The following is a 24745-nucleotide window of genomic DNA, read 5'->3' as shown; positions in this document are numbered from 1 at the left end:
ACTCAGTCCACTGAGCTACCCCAGCCAGGGCTCAAATAAGTTTTGATGCCTCATAAAACTCAAGAGACTTTTACTGGTAGTTTATTAAGGAATCACATTAATTGGATAAAGTATTTTAGATATTAATATCTAAAACACCTATGTCTAATATAAGCATTAAATAGGTAAATATAAATAAAATATTAATATAAGATTAGATTAAAATAAAATATTCATCTTTACTTTGGTACTTAACAGCCTGAGTAAATATGTATTATAGTTATGCATTGGTCACTATTTCATTTTTTTCATTTAGTCTTTATTGCAATTTTTCCATTACCTTTAATCCTCTTACACCCCCCACCCCCCAGCAATCACCACACTGTTGCCCACGTCCATGAGTCCTTAAAAATCTATTTGAACATAAAAAGATCAACCAGCCTGAACCAAATATTAGCAGAGGCTTGTGGAAGAGAGAAATCACAACATTGCTGCTGAAATACTTCTTTAACTTCAGTGGCTCTGTTTAGGGAGAGTCTACCTTTATTTACCCCGAAAACATCCTTTTGAAAATACCTGGTTTCATTAGTTTATTTAACGAACATATACAGTTGGGTTGTGAGTGCTGTTCTCAGCTCCTTATATATTTAAGTCATTTAGTCCTCACACCAGATCTGTGAGATAGATCCTTATTCCGATTTCATGCATGCAGAAATGTGGCGCAGAGGAGATAAGTAACTTGAGGTAATTCAGCAAGCGAATGGAAAGACTGGAATTTGAACTCAGCCTGCTTTTAGAGTCAGTGCTTTTAAGCTCTCTGCTATGGTGGCTTTCCATTGTTAAATATTAAGAACGCTGTGTATTGCACACATCCAGTATAGGTATGCAGGCAGAAATAATGTAGAATTGATTGCTGTGAAGACAGTTTGTGTGGCATTTTTAGTTTAATAGACTATGTGGTAGGCCCATGAACAAAGCAGTGTTTCTGGGTACTGGTCATGATCTGAAGTACCACTTAGAAATGGGTGTTGTACTCAGTCATTAAAAAGAAAAAGACTTCACCTCTCTTTATCCCAATTATGTTGTCTTTTTGGATTTTCCTCACACAGTGCTACTGTATTTCATGACTTGGTGTATAAACAAACCAAAATTACTTCTTCAAATCAAGAACTTATATATGAAGGACGACGCTTAGTTCTAGAACCTGGGAGACTAGCACAGCATTTCCCTAAAACTACTGAGGAAAACCCTATCTTTGTAGTAAGCCGGGAACCTCTGAGTACCATAGGATTGATATATGAAAAAAGTAAGTTGGGATTTTCCTTGTTCTTACTAGCCGTTTAAAAAAAAACAAAAACCTGTAAAATTGTCATCTTCATAAAGTTCATTGATGATGACATTAATGTGGACCCTTTGTAAACATTACACTTTTGTTAACTATTTGAACAAAAATAATAAAATTTAAAAGCTTTTTAGGCAAAATAATTTGGCATTAAATATTTTGTTTCATGAAGTGGTAAAATATTTTGTCATGTATTTTCACTGTAGCTGTCTGCTTTTAGTATTTTACACCCAAAATAACCTTTTGTATCATACATTTCAGCAAATATTTATTGTGCCCAGTGTGAATAGGACACTTTGCCAGCCTTTGGAGTCTAAGAAAAATTAGAGCTGCATTTTGGAGTCTTTTAAATTATTGATTCTGTTGTGGAGGGAGGACCTGCCCTGGCTGGTGTGGCTCAGTGGATTGAGTGCCAGCCTGTGAACCAGAAGTTCACTGGTTTGATTCTGGTCAGGGAACAAGCCTGGGTTGCAGGCCAGCTCCCCAGTTGGGGACGTGCAAGAGGCAACCAATTGATATTTCTCTCACACATGGATGTTCCTCTCCCTCTCTTCCTTCCTCTCTCCCCCTCCCTCTGAAAATGAATAAATAAAACCTTTTTTTAAAAGAAAAAAAAACTACCCAGATTTTTAAATTGCTCTTTGGATTTTGGGATTTAATTTTAATTTAAATAGAAGCATTGAGCCGGTTATATTGGAATATATTTTATTTAAGAAAAAAATGAAAATGAGCATTATTGTTTTGAGTGTTTTTTTTTAAGATTTTATTTATTTATTTTTAGAGAGTGGGGAAAGAGGGAGAAAGAGAGAAAAAGAAACAGATCAGTTGCCTCTTGCACACCCCCAACCAGGGACCTGGCCCACAACACAGGAATGTACCCTGACAGGGAATCAAACTGGCAGCCTTTTTGGTTTGTGGGACAACACCCAACCCACCAAGCCACACCAGTCAGGGCTCAGGTGGTTTTTTATTTTTAACCAGGAAAAGAATATTACAGAGTTTTGCCACTAATACTTAATTTAGATGTCATTTAAAGGTTAATGTTAAAGGTAGAGGTGCAGGGGTGTCCAACCTGTGGCCCATAGGCTGCATGCAGCTCAGGATGGCTGTGAATGTGGTCCAACACAAAACTGTGAATTTACTTAAAACATTATAAGATTTTTTTATGATTATTTGTCACAATTATTTAATGTATGCCCCAAGACAACTCCTTTTCTTCCAGTGTGGCTGAGAGATGCCAAAAGGTTGGACACCCTAAAGGATGTAATAGTTTATTCAAAGTTCTTTATATCTGATTTTGATTATTTTATTTCATGTTTCAGTTTCCCTCCCTAAAGTGCAGCCACGTTATGATTTAGATGGAGATGCTAGCATGGCTAAGGTTAGTACTTAAGTAAATTACTATGTAAACATCTGAATTAAAATTATCCTATCCAATAGTGGAAGCAATGAAATGATTGTGTCTTTATATGTGCTCACATATTTTAGGACATTATTCACATAAGTCATTATCCATTGCAAAGTATTTTATGTTCTTTCTTTTTGACTTTATATCCTTTTTTGAATTCATAAAACTTTATTGAGGCAATGCATGTTTAATATTACTATGTTAAGGATGAAATGTTTATTGCAGTTTTATTTGTCCTCAGCTTTTAGAAATTGGTAGTTGTGCTATTAATTAACCTGATAAAAATATGTAAGATTAAAATGTTTTATGTCAATGTTTTCCTTAACTTTTACCATAGTTAGTACCAGATAATGACATGTTACATTTCTTTATTAGGCAATAACAGGAGTTGTGTGTTACGCCTGTAGAATTGCCAGTACCTTGCTGCTTTATCAGGAATTAATGCGAAAGGGGATGCGATGGTTGATGTAAGTAATAGATAGAAATTTGAAAATTGATCTTCACATAGACCTCACTAAATAACTGATAACCACACCATCATCTCTTCAGACTAGGCAGGGTCAGGTGCTTGATTTTTATGATAATATTTTGTTTCACATTTAGTTTATAAAACATACAGCAGCTATGTTTTTCATTTGGTTCCTACAATAACCTTGTGAGACAGAATGATAATATCTGAATTTTAAAACTTATACCATACTGCACATTGTGATGGCAAATGAATTCCTTTTCCAAGGACCTTATCCTGGCTCTCATTTCACTATCTTAGAAGGCTTTGTCATTATTGTAATCCAATACCACCTGTACTTCTTTCTGGGGTTTGTGTTCTTAGAATCTTCATCCATCCATTTCTCACCTTTTTCCCTAAATGAAATATACACTCAGCTTTTAGGGAAAAAAAAAAAACATTATTAGGTGGGGCTGGGTAAAGGGAGGCAAAGGGAGAAAAAAACAGGGACAACTGTAATAGCATAAACAATAAAATAAAATTTAAAAAATAGCATTGAGATAATCACATACTGTAAAATTCAGCCATTTTAAAAATGTGTAATTCAGTGATTTGTTAGCACAATTCACAGAGTTGTGCAGTCATCACCACTAATTTTAGAATATTTATCATCCCCAAAAGAAAGCCTGCACCCATTAGCAGTCATTCCACATTTTTGCTCTAACATCCTATCCCTAGGCAACCACTAATATACTTTCTGTTGCTGTAGAGTTGCCTAGTCTAGAGATTTCATGTAAATGGAAGCGTACAGTATGAGTACACACTGACCTTGACAGCAATTTAAAAGCTCAGTTTTTAACTAAGTTCTTAATATAGTTACTCTAGGTTAAAATATTGATCATCTAGTTCAATATGCTGTTCCTGAAAGTGGCCCTAAGAAATGTTTTGAAAATGAATAGGATTTGACCCTTCTTTAGCTTTTCATGATTTGTAGATACCATCTTTCCATCTCTAGAAAGGGAGAGTAAATGGTCTCATTTAAGAGTCATGCCTCTAAGTTCTATACAACATCATTTGAAGCTTTTGCATTCAAGAGTACCATAAATCCAGAGTACCAGCCACATAGTCTCTGGGCTCATAGTGCTCTTTGGCTTTAATGCTTGTGATAATTTCTGTGTACCCTCCTCAAGTCTATCCTTTCCTTCTTGCAAAAACATGTATAAAGCATGTCATTATTTTATAATTGATTTTTAGAGAGAGAGAGATATTGATTTGTCATTCCACTTAAATGTATTCATTGGTTGATTCTTGTATGTGCCCTGATGGGAGATTGAACTCTCAACCTTGGCCTATCAGGATGACATTCTAACCAACTGAGCTACCAGGCGAGAGATGCACGTCATCATTCTTGTTCTGCTGCTGCATCTAAGGAGAAAAAGAAATGGCTTTTTCCCTCTTCTCACCTTTATGTAAACCCATAAATGTATACTTATAGTATTTTTTTATGTGTTCACATATCTAGTTTGTAAGCCTCTGCTTTTCTCTTTCCATTAGGAAGCCTCTTCATTTTTATTAAATAGCTTCTGGAGAAATCTAAGTCTTGATTCCATTTATTTTCACTCCTGTTTTCTCTTGCTATTTTTATCTGCCCCAGTTACTACTACTCCATGAGCCTTTAATCCCTTTTCCTTACTAGCTTTCAGTTTATTAAGTCACAAGAAAACAGTTTTTAATGTAGACCACTGTCAGTAAACTTTTTTTTCAGTTAGTAAATATTTTAGACTTTGCAGACCACTTAAGGTCTCTTTTTGTTTTTGTTTGTTTTGTAAGTATATTTTATTGATTATGCTATTACAGGTCCCATTCTTTTTTGCCTCGTTATTCCCCTCCACCCAGTACCCCCATTCCCTTCAGCATTCCCCCTGCTTAATTCATGTCCATGGGTCATACATATAAGTTCTTTGGCTTCTCCATTTCCTATACTATTCTTAATTTCCTCCTGTCTATTTTGTACCTACCATTTATGCTTCTTATTCCCTGTACCTGATCCTCAGTTCTCCTCATACTCCCTCCCTGCTGAGATCACCTTCCATGTGATCTCCATTTCCGTTATTCTGTTCCTGTCCTAGTTGTTTGCTTAGTGTGGAGGGCAGAGGTTGGGTGTGTTTGGGGGTTTGTTTGTTTGTTTGTTTGTTTGTTTTTAGGTGTAGTTGTTGATGGTTGTTTGTTATTTTACTGTTCATATTTTTTATCTTCTTTTTCTTAAATAATTCCCTTTATCATTTCATGTAATAAGGGCTTGGTGATGATGGACTCCTTTAACTTGATCTTATCTGGGAAGCACTTTATCTGCCCTTCCATTCTAAATGATAGCTTTGCTGGATAGGGTAATCTTGGATGTAGGTCCTTGCTTTTCGTGGCTTTGAATACTTCTTCCCAGCCCCTTCTTGCCTGGAAGGTTTCTTTTCAGAAATGAGCTGATACTCTTATGAGAACTCCTTTGTGGGTAACTCTTTTTTTCTTGCTGCTTTTAAGATTCTCTCCTTCTCTTTAATCTTGGGTGATTTAATTATGATGTGTCTTGGTGTGTTCCTCCTTGAGTCCAATTTGTTTGGGACTCTCTGAGCTTCCTGGACTTATATCTATTTCCTTCGCCACATTGGGGAACTTTTCCTTCATTATTTGTTCAAATAACTTTTCAATTTCTTGCGTTTCTTTCTCTCCTCCTTCTGACACCCCTATGATTCAGATGTTGGAACATTTAAAGTTGTCCCAGAGGTTCCTAAGCCTCTCTTCAATTTTTTGAATTCTTGTTTCTTCATTCTGTTTTGGTTGAATGTTTATTTCTTCTTTCTGTTCCAAATCATTGGTTTCAGTTTCAGTTTTTATTTCTTTCACTGGTGGTTCCCTGTATGTTTTCTTTATTTCACTTTGTACAGCCTTCACTTCTTCCTTTACTTGTAGCTGTACCAAATCATTTCTGTGAGCATCCTGATTATAGTGTTTTGAACTCCACATCTGATAGGTTGACTGTCTCCTTGCTGCTTAGTTCTGTTTCTGGAGTTTTGATCTGTTCTTTCATCTCATCCACATTTCTTTGTCTCAATGAACCAGTCTGGATGAATGTTTCTTCTTTAACTCCTGGTTGTCAGACTTTTGTACAGTTTGATTTCCTGGCAGTTTTGGTTGTTTTTTGTTTTTAAATTGATTGATTCCTTCTTTTGGTTGTATGAGTAGGTCAGACATGTCTACCTACACCTCCACCTTGGCCAGAATTCATCTTTTTGTTTTTATTTTGTTTTTACAACCTTTAAAAATGTAAATGTCATTCTTAGTGAAAACAAGCATCAGGTCTTAGTTTTTTAACTCTTGATGTAAACCAAAAGCCCTTCAATTATATTATTTTCTATGTCATCCTGCTTCTTCAGAGATCATATTGATTCAAAGTAAAAATGAGACAGAAGTCTACTATGAGTACTAAAAATTCTGATGGTAGAAAATGTAAATCTATTCAGCTTATTTGTATAAATGTAGATCAACTTTTTAAAAAATATATATATTACTGATTATGCTATTACAGTTGTCCCATTTCCCTCTTCACTCCCCTCCACCCTGTACCCCCTCTCCCACCCACTTCCCCCCCTTTAGTTCATGTCCATGTGCCATACTTATAAGTTCTTTAGCTTCTACATTTCTCATACTATTCTTACCCTCCCCCTGTCTATTTTCTACCTACAATCTATGCTACTTATTTTCTGCACCTTTTCTCCCTCTCTCCTCCTCCCACTCGCCTGTTGCTAACCCTCCATGTGATCGCCATTTCTGTGGTTCTGTTCCTGTTCTAGTTGTTTACTTAGTTTCTTTTGGTTTTGCTTTAGGTGTGGTTGTTAATAATTGTGAGTTTGCTGTCCTTTTACTATACCATGTTTTTTTTTTAATCTTCTTTTCTTAGATAAGTCCTTTAACATTTCATAAAGTAAGGGCTTGGTGATGATGAACTCCTTTAACTTGACCTTATCTGAGAAGCACTTTATCTGCCCTTCCATTCTAAATGAAAGCTTTGCTGGATAGAGTAATCTTGGATGTAGGCTCCTTGTCTTTCATGACTTGGAATACTTCTTTCCAGCCCCTTCTTGCCTGTAAGGTCTCTTTTGAGAAGTCAGCTGACAGTCTGATGGAACTCCTTTGTAGGTGAACTGTCCCTTATCTCTTGCTGCTTCTAGGATTCTCTCCTTCATTTTTACTTTGGCTAATGTAATTATGATGTGCCTTGATGTGTTTCTTCTTGGGTCCAACTTCTTGGGACTCGCTGAGCCTACCTGAATTTCCTGGAAGTCTATTTCCTTTGTCAGAATGGGGAAGTTCCTCCTTTATTATTTGTTCAAATACGTTTTTCAATCTGTTGCTCTACCTCTTCCTCTTCTGGTGCCCCTCTAATCGGATGTTGGAACGTTTAAAGATGTCCTGGAGGTTCCTAAGCTTCTCCTCGTTTTTTTTTTTTTTTTAATTCTTATTTCTCCATTCTTTCCTGTTTGGTTATTTCTTTGTTCCTTCTGGCCCACTTCTATTGTTTTGAGTCCCATTGTTTCCTTCCCATCACTGTTGGTTCCCTGTGCATTTTCCTTCATTTCTTTTATGGTAACATGCATTTGTTCATCTAATTTGCAAACCAAAATCAACCAATTCTGTGAGCTTCCTGATCTCCAGTGTTTTGAACTATGCATCTGATAGGTTAGCTAATCTCTTGGTCGCTCAAAGGATGAGTTCTGGGGCACTGATTTGTTCTTCTATTTGAGCCATCTCTCTTTCTTTCCTTTTTTTGGGGAGGGGTGGTCTGGTCACTCCTGTTACGGGTGAGGGGTGGAGCTCTTAGTGTTCACCAGGGCTGGGCACCGAAGTCGCTAGATTGTGACGTTGTATGTGAGGGCTGGGTCAGAGGGAACCACGGTGGTAGCTCCATTCTCCGTGGGACCTCAGTCCCTTCACTGGGATCCTGGGTTGTGCGCTCTGCCCTGCTCCACAGTTGCCGCCTCACTGGGTCTGCCAGCTGGCGTTTGTGTACTCAGGGTCCACCTGCTGCGACCTTGAATGCCCCAGACGCCTTACAGGTCCCGGTTGCCTTATGTACCCACTCTCCCTGTTCTCTGCGCAGCGACCCGCACTGGCTGCTCATCTCCGCCCCTCCTACCGGTCTGGATGAATGGGTCTATTTCAAATTCTTGGCTGTCGGCCTTCCATTCAGATAAATTCTCTGTCAGTTCTGGGTATTACTCTGCTCCTAAATTGTTGTTGTTCCACTCTTGGTTGTGCGTGGAGTTACGGTGCGTCCACCTATGCCTCCATCTTGCCGGAAGTCCCCCAACTTTTTTAAAATATACTATTAATGCTTCAGATTTCTAAATTGTTAACCTAATATGTAGTAATGGTTTATGCTCTCAATAGGTATAAGGTTCACAGAGATGCTGTTATTAATAAGAAGCAAATTGGCTTCATAATATATTAAGACTGTTAAGAAAGTTGAACAATAAGCCCTTGCTTTTGTGGCTCAGTGGATTGAATGCTGACCTGCAAACCAAAGAGCTGCTGGTTCAATTCCCAGTCCAGTTGGGGGCGTATGAGAGGCTACCACACATTGATGTTTCTCTCCCTCTCTTTTTCTCCCCCCTTCCCTACTCTCTCTAAAAATAAATAAATAAGAAATTTGAACGGTAATAGTGTCATTAGTGGTAGACAAAACAAATAATTCCTTAGATAAACTAATGAGAATATTATTGTGGTTTTTTTAGAGAATTAGTTAAAGATGATTATAAGCAAACAGTGTCACAAAAAGACAGAAGTTATGATCACATTGAATTTCTGCCTCAGAAATATTGAAAGAACTGTGAAACCGTGAGTAGATTCCTTCTTTAACCAGTAATATTTAAAATGTTAAATGTCGTCACATTTCTGTTCATTTGTTTAGTTATCCTTGACAAATACAGCATGCTATGCAAGTGCTTGTATTAAGACACAACCTTAGTTTAAGTTACTTCTTCACAAAGGCAAAAAATAGCCATTGTTTTCCTTTGCAAAGAAGGTAGTCTGAGATAGAAACATCTCTCATTTTACCTTGCAAAACAGACAATCTGAACAGGAAAATACAAAACCTGTAATCAACAAAGGAAGTATGAAGAAGTATTCTAGAACTGTATTTTGGTAGTATTTTTAGAATTTTAGGATTACTTCAAGTTTACTTTGCTTATTAAATGCTTATCCCTGAGAATATCTTCTGAAACTGAATATTTTTAACTGCCTCTTTCTAGGCTGTACTACTTCTACTCCATAGGAAAAATAAAGTCAAATTTATTATTGACCACTGTTAATTCTGAATTCTAGCATTTTGACTATTACTCTGGCATAAAAGACTATTTGAAATTAAGTTGTCTTTATATTTTATCTCCTAACCTGCTAATATAAGTAGAAATATATAAAATTCCATCTTTACAAAGATACCAAGTTTTCTTGAAATCTTTCTTTGTAGACTTTGCTTTCAGTATTTTATTCTTAAATGATTATGATAATAGAAACTCAAATATAGTTTATAAAACATCTTTTTAAATCTATGTATTCCCTATACTCATTTAATTTTTCCATACTTGTTTTTCATGCAGATATGAAAAATTGATGAAAATCAACCTAGAAGCAGAAGTAGCTGAAATTTCAGACATACGCACCAAATTGTTGAGAGTGAGTGTTTATAAAATTAGGCTCATAATCTATTTCCTTGCTGGCAAGATTACATCTAAACTTTCCTAGAAAGATGGTGTACCTAAAGATCTCCAAAGGAAAAATAGCCTTTTCCTGTTTTTAGGAGCTGTTTACAATATTTAAATACCCTTACTGCCATGCAACTCTTTATTATGTTTCCAAATGCCTGCTTTGCTTTATTGTAAGCCCATTTCTCTCTCCCTTTCTCCCTGTGTCCCTTTAAAATCCATAATGCTCTTGTTGCTGCTGTGGCAAGTAAAGGAAGTTCATATGTAATTTAATATACAGAATGCTTAAACTTACTTAGAATTAGATGCACATTAGGCAGATATCAGATCTTTTCTAAAATAAAAGGTAAGGAAAGGAAGATATGTGTTTGTCAGGGCAGTGAATCATTCTATAACTGAAAAAAGAAATTAGGACAAAAGTCTCTACTCTACTAAAAATTACAGTAGCATTTAAAGTAGTTTCTGGATCTCCTGTTAAAATGTATTGTAAAAGAGCAGGGAATTATGTGTTGTGAGAGGTGATTACTAAGCCCAGGTCTGCCCCTATTTACCTAGCTGTTCCTACTTATTGACTTAAGCAGGGCCTTTATTTCTTTGTATCCTTGTTTTCTTTTTCTTTAAAATGGGTAGTTTCTTACCCTGCTTATCTCACTCTGACAAGCTCTTAGCATTTGAAGTATTCTTTTTTTCTTTTTTTAAGATTATTTATTTTTTAGGCAGAGGGGAAGGGAGAGAGAATATCAATGTGTGGTTGCCTCCCTCTCGCCCCCAGCTGGGGACCCGACCTGCAACCTAGGCCTGTTCCCTGACTGGGAATTGAACTGGCGATCCTTTGGTTCACAGGCTGGCACTCAGTCCACTGAGCCACACCAGCCAGGGCTTAGACTGATTTATAGATGTTTTTCTCCTTCAGTTTTAGATCTAGAACAGTGGCTTTCAAAATATGAGTCATGAACAACTAGTAGGTTATAAAGTTTAGTGCACTGCAATCAGCAATGTTTTTAAATGAAATGGAATACAAAATGTCAGAGTCGGTCACATAAAATAAGGAAATTACTGTTCCATGAAACTGTCCAAATTCAGTTACATATACACATTTAAATGATACTGGGTTAAAATAAAGTGAATTTTTTACTAGAGGTCACGATTTAAAAGTTTTTAAAATGTTGATATAGAATAAAGCAAGTAAAACAGAAACAAATAGTCTTGCCCAATATTTGTTTGTATTTAAATATAAGCAGTTATATCGTGTTTTCTATTATTTTTCCACTTTTGTCTTAGAACTTTATGTACTAGCTCACAGTCCAAATGGACACATTCCCTGCACTGCTGTCATTTGAGCACTCTGAATTGAAATTGTATGTTTCTTCTTATGGAGTCCAAAGTGTTTCTCATTTTTATGACATTTTTGTGAAGATATAGATTTTCTATAAGAATTGAAGCGTGGATGATTAAATAGCCTAAGGTCACCAAGTCCTGTGAAAGGGCTTTGACTTCAACTACTTTTCACTAGATTGCATTATTTTCCTCATAACCTGTTTAGGTATTATGGTTCCTCTCCTAATGGAGACCTTAAAATATTTTTCTACTGTAAAAAAATTTTTTTAAATAAAGTTTATATGTAGAAATGATAACAAACATGCTCCCCACCCAAAAATGATTATTAAAAGGCTTGTTAGTGTCCTGCAGCAGCAGTTCTCAGAGTAGTTCCTGGACCAGAAGCCTCAGCCTCACATAGAAACTTGTTAGAAACACATTTTGGGGTCCCACCTGTTGAATCGGAAACTCTGATGGTAGGGCTCAGAAATCTGTGTTTGTTTGTTGTTTTTTTTTTACTTTCAGTAATTTTTTATTTTTCAGTTACAGTTGATATACAATATCCTATTAGTTTCAGTGTGTACCCTAGTGATTAGACATTATATAACTTGCTAAGTGATCATTCTAATACATCTCATACCAATCTAACACCATACATTGGACTGTATCTCTGTCTTATACTTTACATCCCCATGACTATTCTGTAAGTACCAATTTATGCTCTTTTTTTATTATTATTATTGTACTTACTTATTTTTAGAGAGACTGGAAGGGTGGGAAAAAGGGAGAGAAACAGCAACATACAAGAGAAACATGGATCAGTTGCCTCCCATATGCCCAAAATTGGGAACTTGGCCTGCAACCCAGGCATATGCCCTGACGGGTAATCAAATCAGCGACCTTTTGGTTTGCAGGACAATGTACAATCCACTGAGTCACACCGATCAGAGCCCAATTTGCACTCCCTTAGTCCCTTCACCTTTTTCATCCATCTATCCAAACCCCTTCCCATCTGGCAACCATCAAAATGTTCATTGTATCTATGAATCTGTTTCTGTTTTGTTTGTTCATTTATTTTGTTCTTTTTTTTTTTTTTTTTTTTTGAAGATTTTACTTATTTATTTTTAGGTGGGAGGGAAGGGAGAAAAAGAGGGAGAGAAACATCAATGTGTGATTTTCTCCTGCACACCCCACAGTGGGGTCTTGGCCTGCAACCCAAGCATGTGCCCCGACTGGGAATTGAACCACAGACCCTTTGCTTCACAGACTGGAGCTCAATCCACTGAGCCACGCCAGCCAGGGCCGTTTATTTTGTTTTTTAAATTCAATTGTTGATACGCATTTATTAGCATTTTATTATTATATGTTTTGTCTTTTTTTCTTAAAGAAGATCCTTTAACATTCCATCTACACTGGACTCCTTTAGTTTTTTCTCATCTGGGAAGCTCTTTGTATGTCCTTCAATTCTAAATGATAACTTTGCTGGGTAAAGTAATCTTGGTTGTAGGTCCTTGGTTTTCATCACTTTGAATATTTCTTGCCCATCCCTTCTGGCCTGCAATGTTTCTGTTGAGAAATCAGCTAACAGTCTCATGGGAGCTCCTTGGTTAGGTAACTGTCTGCTTTTCTCTTGCTGCTTTTAAGATTTTCTCTTTATCTTTAACCTATGGCATTTTAATTATGATGTGTCTTGATGTTGTCCTCTTTATGTCCATCTTGTTGGGGAGTCACTGTGCTTTCTGGACTTACATTCTATTTCCTTCACTGGGTTAGGGAAGTTTTCTGTCATTTTTTTTACCTAGGTTTTCAATTCCTGCTCTCTCTTCTCCTGGCATCCCCATGAAGACACTTGATGACACATGATGAAGTTATCCCAAAGGCTACTTATATTATCCTCATTTCTGTTTTTATTCCTTTTTCTTTATCCTGTCCTGATTTGGGGTGTTTTCTGCTTCCTTGTTTTCCAAATCTCTAATTTTATCCTCTGCTTCACCCATTCCACTGTTGATTCCCAGTAATGTATTCTTTGTTTCTTTGTGTTTGGTAGTTCCATTTTTATGTTTATATCTCTTTGTTAAAGTTCTCCCTAAGTTCCTCTGTTCTTCCCCTAAGTTTATTAAGCATCCTTATAACCAATGTTTTGAACTGTGTATCTGATAGATTGCTTATCTCCATTTTGTTTAGTTCTTTTTCTGGAGTTTTGATCTGTTCTTTCATTTGGGCCATGTTTCTTTGTCTCCTATTTTGACAGCTTCCCTGTGTTTATTTCTATATGTTTGGTAGAGCTACTGCGTCTCCCAGGCTTGATAGACCAGCCTCTGTAGTAGGTGTCCTGTAGGGTCCAGTGGCACAGCCTTTCGGTTCACTCCAGCTGGGCAGTCCACCTAAGCCTTCCCACCACATAGGCTGTGTACACCCTCATGTTGTAGTTGAACCTTGATTGCTGCTGGTACATTAGTGGGAGGTATTTATCCTTAGACCAGTTGGCTGCCAGCACTGGGTGTGACCACTGTGAAGGATGAGCTGTACAGGAGAGTACTCCACAGAGCAGGGCCTCAGCAGGGCCTTGGTGCCTACTGAGTCCGCCCCTTGAGTGTGTCACTTGTAGAAGTGGTTGGGTGGTGCTTTGATGTGGTCTGAAGCTATCCAACAGGTACACTTGCTCTGGGGCCTCCCAAGAGGTGCAGGCCAAGATCAACTGCCACCTGTGTTCTGCCCAGGGCAAGCCCTCTTGAGCTACAGACCCATCTGCAGATGGCTGCTACTTGTGCTGGGCTTGGAGTTGCCTAGGAGAGACCAAGGGTGACTGCTGCTTCTTTGAGAGGTTTTAGGAAACTCTGAAGCATAAGCCCAGACAGGCTGTTTGAATGACAAAACCAGTGGAAACAGGTTGGGTGAGCCTGTAAGTTGGGTAGGACAACTCAGGGAATCTCCAGTGTAGGGTGAACCATGTGAGCCAGGTTGGTGGGAACTCAGATATGGCACCTTCCTGCTAGCTCTGTGGTGGAAGGGCTCAGAAAAGAAATAATGGCTTCTGCCAGCACTTATGTCTGGGGGAAAAAGCTGCCCCTCCAGCTCTCATCTTGATGGAGGACAATTCAGTTCCTCCCCATCTGTCCCTGGTGCCTTTCCAGCTGCTTCCCCAGCTCTGGAGCTCACAGAAACTGAGTCTGAATACATCCATGGGCCCTTTAAGAGGAACTACCTGGGATTCCAAGAGCCCTCTATGTCACTTGGTCACAATCCACATTGGAATTTACAGCCAGAAGTTGTGGGAACTTCTCTTCTTGGCACTGGGCTGGGTGGCCTGATGTGGGGCTGGGACCCATCACTCTTCAGGGGGCACCACTGCAGCCAACGTATCCTTCCAGATTTTTTAAAGTATTTTTTATTGTTTATGCTTATAGTTTTCCCAGTTTTCCCCCTTTTATCTCCCCTCTGCCCTCCACCCCCCAGCCCTCCAGCATTCCCCGCCCCTTAGTTCATGTCCATGGGTTATATATATAAGTTTGAGTTCTCTGTTTCCTATACCATTTTTTATCTCTCCTCATCTATTTTATGCCTACCAATTATGCTTTGTCTTCCCTGTACCTATTCCTCCCATCCCCCTCCCCACTGAAATCCCTCCATATGATGTCCACTTCTCTGATTCTGTTACTGTTCCAGTTGTTGTTTAGTTTTTGTTTTCATTGTTTTTATTTTTTTTAGGTTCATTGTTGATAGTTGTGAGTTTGTTGTCATTTTACTGTTCATATTTTTTATCTTCTTTTTCTTAGTTACTAAGTCCCTTTCACATTTCATATAATAATGGCTTGGTGATGATGAACTCCTTTAACTTGATTTTATCTGGGAAGCACTTTATCTGCCCTTCCATTCTAAATGATAGCTTTGCTGGATAGAGTAATCTTGGATGTAGGTCCTTGCCTTTCATGACTTGGAATACGTCTTTCCAGCCCCTTCTTGCCTGCAAGGTTTCTTTTGAGAAATCAGCTGATAGCCTTACGGGAACTCCTTTGTAGGTAACTCTCTCCTTTCCTCTGGCTGCTTTTAGGATTCTCTCTTTATCTTTAATCTTGGGTAACTTAATGATAATGTGACTTGGTGTGTTCCTCTTTGGGTCCAACTTCTTTGGGACTCTCTGGGCTTTATGGACTTCCTGGAAGGCTATTTTTTTCGCCAGATTGGGGAAGTTTTCCTTCATTATTTGTTCAAGTAAGTTTTCAATTTCTTGCTGTCGTTCTTCTCCTTCTGGCACCCCTATAATTAGGATATTGGAATGTTTCAGGCTGTCCCAGAGGTTCCTAAGTTTCTCTTCACTTTTTTGAATTCTTGTTTCCTCATTCTGTTCCAATTGGGTGTTAATTTCTTCCTTTTGTTACAAATCACTGCTTTGAGTCCTGGTTTTCTTCCTGTTACTGTTGGTTCCCTGAATATTTTGCTTTATTTCATTTTTGGGTATCTTTCATTTGTTTTGTTTGTTTGTTTGTTTCATTTTTTGACCAAGCCTGGTCAGTTCTGTGAGCATTTTGATTACCGGGGCTTTAAATTCTCCATCAGATAGGTTGGCTATCTCCTCGTTGCTTAGCTCTCTTTCTGAAGTTTGGTTCTATTCTTTCATTTGGGCCATATTTCTTTGTCTTGGTGCACCTGTTAAGCTGTAAGGGGGCAGGGCCTTAGGTATTGGGGGAGGACCCTCTTTGCTTCCTGTGTGGGAGGGGCCAGAGAGGGAACAATGCAGCTCTCCTGTTCGTCTCTAGCGCATTTTTCAATTCACGCATGAGACCGGGAGTTTCTTTCACCTTTGCGACCGCCCGAAGTCCAGTCAGCTTTGAGTGTCAGTTTTGCCTTCAGCCAGCCCCGCCTATGCAGTCTGCTGCCTTGCTGTGGGTTCTTACCAGTCTGGTTGTTCCAGTTGACTTTTTCTTTAATTTCTTGGTTGTCAGAGTTCCATGCAGTTTGATTTTCTGGCACTCCTGGTTGTTTATTGATTTTAAATTGGTTGTTACCCTCTTTGGTTGTGCGAAGAAGTGAAGGGTTTCTGTCTACTCTTCCATCTTGACCAGAACTTAATCTGTACCACCTCCTTCCTGATTTTTACCTGCCACACGTGGCTGTGGGGCCAGCCTGTTCTGCACCTCTGCCTCTCAACCAGTCTTGATGTGGCTTCTTTAATTTTTAGTTGTAGTACTTCTGTTCAGTTAGATTTCAGGTGGTTCTGAAAGATGATTGTTCTGTAGTTTTGTTGTAAGTTAGATATGGTTGTGGGAGGATGCAAGAACTGTGTTTGCCTATGCTGTCATCTTGACTGGAAGCCCCAGAAATCCATGTTTTAACACACCCTCCAGAAGGCTGCGATGCTGCTAATGTTTGACAGCCACTGTTTTCAGTCGTCTCTTTTTATGCATATTATTAAAGGTGCCCTGGCCATTGTGGCTCAGTTCATTGTAGCATTGTACCATAACCAAAAGGTTATGGAATCGATTCCCCCCCGGTCAGGGCACATACCTAGGTTGCAGGTTCCGTGCCAGGTCCAGTCCGGGTACATACAGTCCCCAGTCTGGGTGCATAGAAAAGACAACCAATTGATGTTTCTCTCTCACATCATTGTTTCTCTCCTTTCCTTTCTACCTTCTTTTTGCCCTGAAAGCAATGAAAAAATGTCCTGGGTGAGGATTTAAAAAGAAAATTCTATTATAATAGCAGTAAAGTACTATTTTTATCTTTCCAGTTAGCAAGGCTTAGTCAGAGTTTCTGATTCAACAGATGGGGCCCCAAAGTGTGCATTTGTAACAAGTTCCCGTGTGAGGCTAAAGCTGCCAGTACAGTGCTGACACGAGTGTAGTAAAAAAGGCACGTTTCTTGCTCGTGGCAATGTAAACCCCCACTTAAAACTGTATTTGAAAAGCAATAATATGTATCAGAACTCCTAAAATATTTCAGTATCTTTATTCTTTAAGTCTAGCTTTTATCCTTTTTAAAAAAGGTTTACAAATGCTTGGTTCTGTGGCAAATAAATGATACATTTACTAAGTTTAAAATGAACAGGATATTTTCCCTTTCTGTTTTTAATAGGAATTACCTTTTTTCTGGCCTCCCAACATAAACAGCAGTCTTGGCTACCTATATTTTATCCTTGGGACTATGCTGGTTGTTCTCCTACTTGATTTTTTACAACTCTATGAGATACAGTGTTAACCCTATTTTACAGATAAAGAAACAGACCCTTAATTGAATGATTAAAAGTATATTGTATGTTTTTTAAACAGGATATTTAATGTGGGAAATGTTTTTAAAATGTATTAATACTAGTTAGTCTTATATTATCATACCATGCTCATGGTGAAAAACAACCTAAGAAACTGTTGTTGCATTTAAAGATAAAATAATTATTCTGACTTTGAATTGAAGTAATCTGTAAAAGAAATGGGATTCAGACTTCAGACTCCATTGGCACTGTGATTTTGGTAATCTGGATCTGAACTCATTGGTTTTATTTAGCTCTCCAGTTCTCAGGGAACAGTAGAAACCAGCCTTCAGGATATCGAAAGCAAATTGTCTCCAGGCGGGCTGTTGTCGGATACATGGGCCCATCAAGAAGGCACTCATCCAAGAGACAGACAGTAGGTTATAACTTCATTGGTAGTTTCTGCTCTGTTGTTAAATGTCCTTTTTCACATCGACTGAGTTAATTTATTTGGGTTTTTCTTCCTTAAATAGTGTAGAAAAGCTACAAGTCCTGTTAAATTGCATCACAGAGATTTACTATCAGTTCAAAAAAGACAAAGCAGAACGCAGTAAGTAAAATTTGCCATTTGTTAATCTAATGAATCAACCCTTACTAGTTGTAATTCAATGGCATCAGTGTAGTATATTTGTAAGAGTGGCTTCTTAAATTATTTTTCTGAGATTTGATTCTGTCAGGAAAGAGATGAAATGTACTTAAAATTATTTTTAAAACCAACCTTTGAATATTTTAAATCAGGGGTCATGAACTCCATAACCTATAGAGGCTAGGCATGTAACAGGAGTGACATGGGCCAGCAGAGACTGAGGAGAGCCATGGAGGAGGGGCCCCATCTGAAGGGGAGAGCCAGCATTCAGATTCACTTGATTTGTTGCCCAGTCCTTCTGTATCTCAAGGACAACAAATAAGGAGAAAAAAAAACAAGGTTTATCGGAAATAGCCTGATTTTAAATGTTGGCAGTTAATGTTTCTGTTTAATGTTAATACTGTACAGACCAAATAAAAGCATTCATGGGCTATATCTCATCCCTGGACTACAAGTTGGTGACATCTGCTTTAAACTCTTAGACCTTTTGAAGTAATCTCTTGAGTACTGTCTGTGATTTTATGATTGTACATTTACAAAAGTAATACTTTTTTTACTTTTAGGACTAGCTTATAATGAAGAACAAATCCACAAATTTGATAAGTAAGTGTCCAGATTATGTTTAATAATGATTTTTTATTGTTAATGTGATTCTTCTTAAAGTTTAAATTAATTACATTTAAAAATACATTTTAATCTTGGCTATACACACTTATTATTCTGTGTGCTCATATTTGAGGCCCACTTTTTCCAGCGCCTGGTTGAGAGGCTACTGAGATGGGAGGATGGGGGCAGGCTGCTTCTGCCTCGTGTGCTTCTATTGCAGAAGGACAGATAATGGAGCATATAGGCGAGGACAGACTTAACCACCTCCTTAACCGTAACGTCATCGATCAGTGTTTTTCAACTATTCTCTGTTCTCGACTGTTCTCCGTTCTCATTCTCCTTTTGCTGCTATAGTGTCTGCCTTAGAAACTTTTGACATTTCATAAATACTCTAAAGTCATGATAGTCATTACAGTAAACAAATTTTGTATACTTGAAAATTTTTAAATATTATAAATAGAAGCATGATATTGGTTTAAGCCTCTGATTATTTCTAAATTATAGGCAAAAACTGTATTACCATGCAACAAAAGCTATGACCCACTTTACAGATGAATGTGTTAAAAAGTACGAGACATTTTTGGATAAATCAGAAGAATGGATGAGGTAGGTATACTGTTTGGAACATAGTAGTTGATGCACATTTTCATGTATGTTGTACATGTTAAGTAAGAGTAATATTCCATTAGATTGTTTATTGATTCTTTTTGGTTTTCAGAAAGATGCTTCATCTTAGGAAACAGTTATCATCCCTAACTAAACAGTGTTCTGATATTGGAGAAGAAATATCAAAGTATCAAGACTATACTAATGAGGTACAGCTATCAAAGTATCTAGAAAATAAAGCTATTTTTTCCTATTATGGAAAATTGAAAAAAAATTCTTTTCAGTTTATGTTTGATTATGATTATGAAGACAGAAATAGGACATCATATGCATGGATCAGCTCTCCTTGCCCATTTGTAGTATATATTTTGAGCCAAGTTTTAAGAACTTAGATTTTAATTTTTTTATGAGATTTTATTCATTCATTTTTAGACAGAGGGAAGGGTGGGAGAGAAACATCAGTGTGTACTTGGCTGGCACACACCCCCTACCAGGGACCTGGCCTGCAACCCAGGCCTATGCCCTAGACTGGGAATTGAACCAGTGACCCTTTGGTTCATAGGCTGGCTCTCAATCCACTGAGCCAAACCAGCCAGGGCAGATTTTAATTTGTTTAAGATTTTATTTATTTTTTGGAGAAAACAGAAAGGAGGGAGAAAGAGAAGAAGAGAAACATTGATGAGAGAGAGAAACATCCATCAGTTTCCTCTCTCACACTCCCTGTCTGGGAACCGAGCCCACAACCCAGGGATGTGCCCTGACCAGGAATCGAACTGGTCACTTTTTGCTTTGTGGGACAACACCCAACCCTACTGAGCCACACTGGTCAGGGCAAGAACTTAGATGTTTTATGATTAAAAAAAAACATCTGATAGTCTATTCATTTTTCATCTCTGAGAAAATTTTAAAGAATGTGATTTAAGTATTATATCATTGATCGTTTTAAAATTAAAACTTAAAGCTATAAAGATATTATTAGAACCTGTAATATTGATCTAAAATCTGTAATAAGTACTTTGTTCTGTGATTGATTTGGGAATCTTTTGATGATTTAGTTACAGGAAACTTTGCCTCAGAAAATGTTTGCAGCTTCCAGTGGAATCAAACATACGATGGCTTCAATTTATCCATGTTCTAACACATTAGTAGAAATGACTCTTGGGTAAGAAATTTATTATTTGGTGACTGTGATGTTTCCATTTGGTTTTGTTTCAGTTTGTAATCTTGATTTTTTTATATTGAAATTTTTGATACTTGTCGTAAATGTGTTTGCAAATGTTATTTAGTGACTTAATTTAAGCTGTAGACCTAAAACATAATTCTAAAACATTTGCATACCTTTTTGAGCAGAGAAGCTTATTTATCTTTATTTTGTATGTGTAGTATGAAGAAATTAAAAGAAGAAATGGAAGGGGTGGTTAAAGAACTTGCTGAAAATAACCATATTTTAGAAAGGTGAGTTAATGCAGATATCATTCTGCCCTGTGATTTTATACACAGTCAGGTGAATGTATGTCTACACTGTATCGCTCTGTCTTCCCTTATCAACAGATGAGGCAGTGAGAAAGGGATAGAAAGGCAGGACCCTCAGGTTTTTTACTTTCAAGATGCCTTTTAATTTGTTTGGTGTTGTTTGGATAAAGATAGGTCTACCATGATTGATTCCATTTTATAGAAGCACTGGTTAATAGAATTGTTTACTTACTTGAATCAGTTTGTGAAAATGAAAATCTTTTGCACATTATTTTTTATAACATTTTCTCATTAGAATTATAATTTTCAATTTTGGAATCAGAGTTGCTTATAAGATGCCAGCACCCTGTTTGGGCTGGATAACTTACAGAGCTTTCTGCAAACCTCCTTGCAGGTGCACGCCGTCTGTAATGGCGGTTGTTTGAGGAGGTGGGTGTCTGCTTATCTACGGAGTCCTAATAGATCAGGGAAAAGAGAGTTGGAAAATGTCCAGAGCCTAAAGCCACTTTGAGATGACTGTTCCCTCGACCCTGTTCCTCAGAGACATTAAATCATACTTGGTTTTCTAATATAATAGATCCCTTCTCTTTCAAGCCCTTAGCTGTTCCTCTGTGGGTTCTCTAACCTCTAAAATCCTAATAAAAATATTTCACATTTATACGATGTTTTACACACTTGCAGTACACTTTCATGCTGCATTATGTCACTTAACGTGCATTCCAGCCTTACAGAACAGCACAGCAGAGGGTCTTTGTTCATGCCCCACAAATATTGAGGTTCATACCCTGAGAAGACCTGTCGGACCTAGAACCCAGCCTCCGCTCTCCTCCTGAAATCTTTTCCCGACTATCAGGAAATCACATGATTTCTGAGCTGTATGTAGAAAGTTATGAGACACTTCTGTAGTGTTACTGATTTTTTAATTTAATGAATTGTAAAAAAAAAAAATTTTTAAGGATTCCACCTGCTCTTTCTCATGCTGCCCCATCCCACCAAAGTAATCACTATTAATCATTTGTTGTACACGTGTGTTTTGTAAGAATGGAATCATTCCATTCACACTGGTTTAGTCTTAGTTTTTCACTTAAGGCTATCTTATCAAAGGTACCTTTTCAAGTCCATACATACAGCTTTTTTTTTTTCCTTCCCCCCTCACCCCCCCATTTTCAACAGCTGCCTATTTCAGTATGGGGGTCTACCATAGCTATTTAATGCATCCCTATTGGGCATTTAATTCTAAATTTTTATAATTATAAACAATGCTTTAGTGAACATACTTGTATGCATATCTTCATGAACTTGTGTAAGAATTTTTTGAGGAATCAATTTCTAGATGTGCAATTGTTAGGTCAGTAGGTATACACGTTTAAATTTTATAGGCATTGTTAATTTGTTCTTTGAAAAGTGTGTACATTGTAGTTCCGAAGACTGCTTTTGTTAACACTGAATGTTACCAACTTTTTAAATGTTTGCCAATTTGTTTAGTAAAAACTGATATCACTCTTGTTTTAATTTGCATTTTTTGGTTAATAATGATGTCAAACATCTTTTTATATGTTCATTTGGTTTTTTTTTTCTGTGTCTTGACTATTAGGTTTTAAAATCTTTTCTCCTATTGGTTTTGGCAACTACATAGTAGTAATTTTATCTTTTTATAGCATTCAGTTTATAATTTGTTCACAACTTCAGCTAAATCCTAAATTTATCTTGTAAGGTTAAAGATCAGCAAATGGAGAAGACAATTAAAATATGCTTGGACAAAACTTTTGTACTGAATCACTTAGGCCTCATGGAATAAAGTCCCCAGTTCCCAAACTATTCCCATTAAGTAGGTTCTTCCTATGTTTTATCCGTAGGTTTATTTGACATCATACAGATGATATCACATGACATAATCATAACTTAAGTGACTACTTAAGGATGGATTTGTGCCAGAACTTGCAGCGGAGGCCAGGCCCTGTACGCTGTCTCCATGTGAATGGAGACTTCACTTTGATGTCACTTCAGACTTTCTGTCAGAAGTCACTTAATATCATCCTTCTCAACTCAACTTTCCCTCTGATTTTATTATCCTCTTCATTGAGATAACCTTTCTGCTACTCCTTTGTACATAAATTATTTTAGACATTTATTCTTTACTCTCTTTCTCCAAGTATGCTAATCCTCCTTCAGAATGTTTCCATATTCACCTCAACAGCTCAGTCAACTCTCCTTCCCCGCTCACAAGTGACTGGTTCTGACACCACGATCTCCTTACCCCCAGGCTCTTTCCTCTGTCATGGGTATTTCAGCCAAAGTCATCTTCCCAAATCCTGGCCTGGTCATGCCACTCCCTTGGCTCAAAAATGTCTGAATTCCTGTTATCTAAAAGGCAAGTCCAAATTCACCCTTGAATTCTCAAACAATATTAATAGTCTGCTCCCAGCCTATTCCCCCAACTTCATTTCCCACTACTCTCCACAATAACAGTCTGTGCTCGCTCCAGCAGCATGGATGCCAAAATAGCAGTCCATTCTAGCAAGGGTCCATTCCTTACTGTCCCTTCAGTATGTTCCTCTTACTCTTAGCTCCACATCTTTGCTTATAAATCCCACCCCACAAAAAAAATTATCCAAATCTTCCTAACACTTTCTGGATTACATCACTCTCCATTTTCTCTTAGGAAGTCTTTCCAAGCCACTGAATTGTATTTTTCCACATATTTATAATAATACCACTGTTTTTCAGTAAGAAATAGAGCAGGTCATAGTTGCTTAAACTATTTAAAAATAACAGTTTATTCCTCTCAAAAGTGTTCTCTGGTCTTCATTAAAATGTTAGGGACCAAATAAATGAATCTTTTGAGATTGCCTTTTTTCTTCTGTTTTTAGGTTTGGCTCTTTAACCATGGATGGTGGCCTTCGCAATGTTGACTGTCTTTAGCTTTCTAAGAAGTTTGAGAAAAGTTTCAGTTTGCACAAGAAAATAATGCTGAAGCATTAAATGTGAATGCTTCTACAGGTTGTGTCTTGTTTCTACAATTCAGTATTGCTGTGGTCATGTAAATATGTACAATATTGTAAATACATGAAAATATATATAAATTTTTGGCTGCTGTTAAGATGTAATTTTACCTTTTAACATTTATAATTATATGAGGACATTTGACCTCAGTGAGCACTAGAAGAAAGCCATGACTGCTGTGTGGGGACATTGATCGTCCACTCTTCTGCATAAGGCTAAGTCAGATGTGTCTGGCTGCCTGCTGGAAGCATTTGTAAATGGAACCAAAATGGGCACCCTTACAAACCAGAAGACCGGTGGCCGACATTTCTTAAGTGGTGGGACGGAGAGGCGGCTTCCGTGGCTGGGACGTGGAACCAAACTGCTGTTTTCACAAGGGTCACAATATTTTTGAGAAAGAAAGTGGCATTATTTTATTTTACAGGGTGCCCAGGTCCCAGTTATCTAATCATATCTTTTTACTTTCAGATAAATTATTGAGCAGAATTTTTAAGTGATTTCATTATTAAAAACTATTTGTTTTTGTTTTGCCCATGAATTTTAAATTGTGGTAAAAAAATTAGGATCATTTCACCTGTTCTAATCTGTATATTTCTTCTTTCGTTCTGCTTACTACTTGAACAAATATCAATAAATTTCTCAGTTTTAATGTAAAGAATGTGTATTTTTCTGTGTACAGTAGTTTGAGAAAGAGTTATCTTTTGAAAGAAAGAATATGGGTGATGATGGTAAATTGGTCTCACACTATCGGATGTAGGAACAATCTTGTGTCTCTTCTAAACCCACCAATTTCAAGTGTAGCAAAAGTTCTTTCATGAACTTACGCTGCACAAATCCAAAGGGGCCATTCTCTGAAAAAATTGCTCAGAGTTCTAGACTGAACAATCATGCTCAGCAAGAAATTATTTCATCCAACGAGGATTTGTTGGGCTTTTGGTTTCTAATGTGTCAGATTCGTGAAGTGTGATTATATACAAC

General features: G+C 37.4%; 1 protein-coding gene across 1 annotated transcript in view; it reads left to right on the top strand.

The window, feature by feature from the left end:
* Nucleotides 1-24422, top strand: part of TBK1 (TANK binding kinase 1) — a 54068-nt gene extending 29646 nt beyond the window's left edge. Inside the window, 14 exon segments of the mRNA XM_028532431.2 lie at nucleotides 1089-1285; nucleotides 2644-2702; nucleotides 3105-3196; nucleotides 8964-8997; nucleotides 8999-9066; nucleotides 9828-9903; nucleotides 17748-17869; nucleotides 17967-18043; nucleotides 18643-18682; nucleotides 19190-19291; nucleotides 19404-19500; nucleotides 20347-20453; nucleotides 20675-20746; nucleotides 23635-24422. Coding sequence (XP_028388232.1) covers nucleotides 1089-1285; nucleotides 2644-2702; nucleotides 3105-3196; nucleotides 8964-8997; nucleotides 8999-9066; nucleotides 9828-9903; nucleotides 17748-17869; nucleotides 17967-18043; nucleotides 18643-18682; nucleotides 19190-19291; nucleotides 19404-19500; nucleotides 20347-20453; nucleotides 20675-20746; nucleotides 23635-23686 — 1195 coding nt within the window. The 3' untranslated portion in view covers nucleotides 23687-24422.
* The last annotated feature ends 323 nt before the right edge of the window (nucleotides 24423-24745 follow it).

Source organism: Phyllostomus discolor, chromosome 2 (genome assembly GCF_004126475.2).
Source record: "Phyllostomus discolor isolate MPI-MPIP mPhyDis1 chromosome 2, mPhyDis1.pri.v3, whole genome shotgun sequence".
Taxonomy (NCBI): Eukaryota; Metazoa; Chordata; class Mammalia; order Chiroptera; family Phyllostomidae; genus Phyllostomus; species Phyllostomus discolor.
The sequence above is the reverse complement of the archived record's forward strand: the minus strand, read 5'-3'. Positions and strand labels throughout refer to the sequence as shown.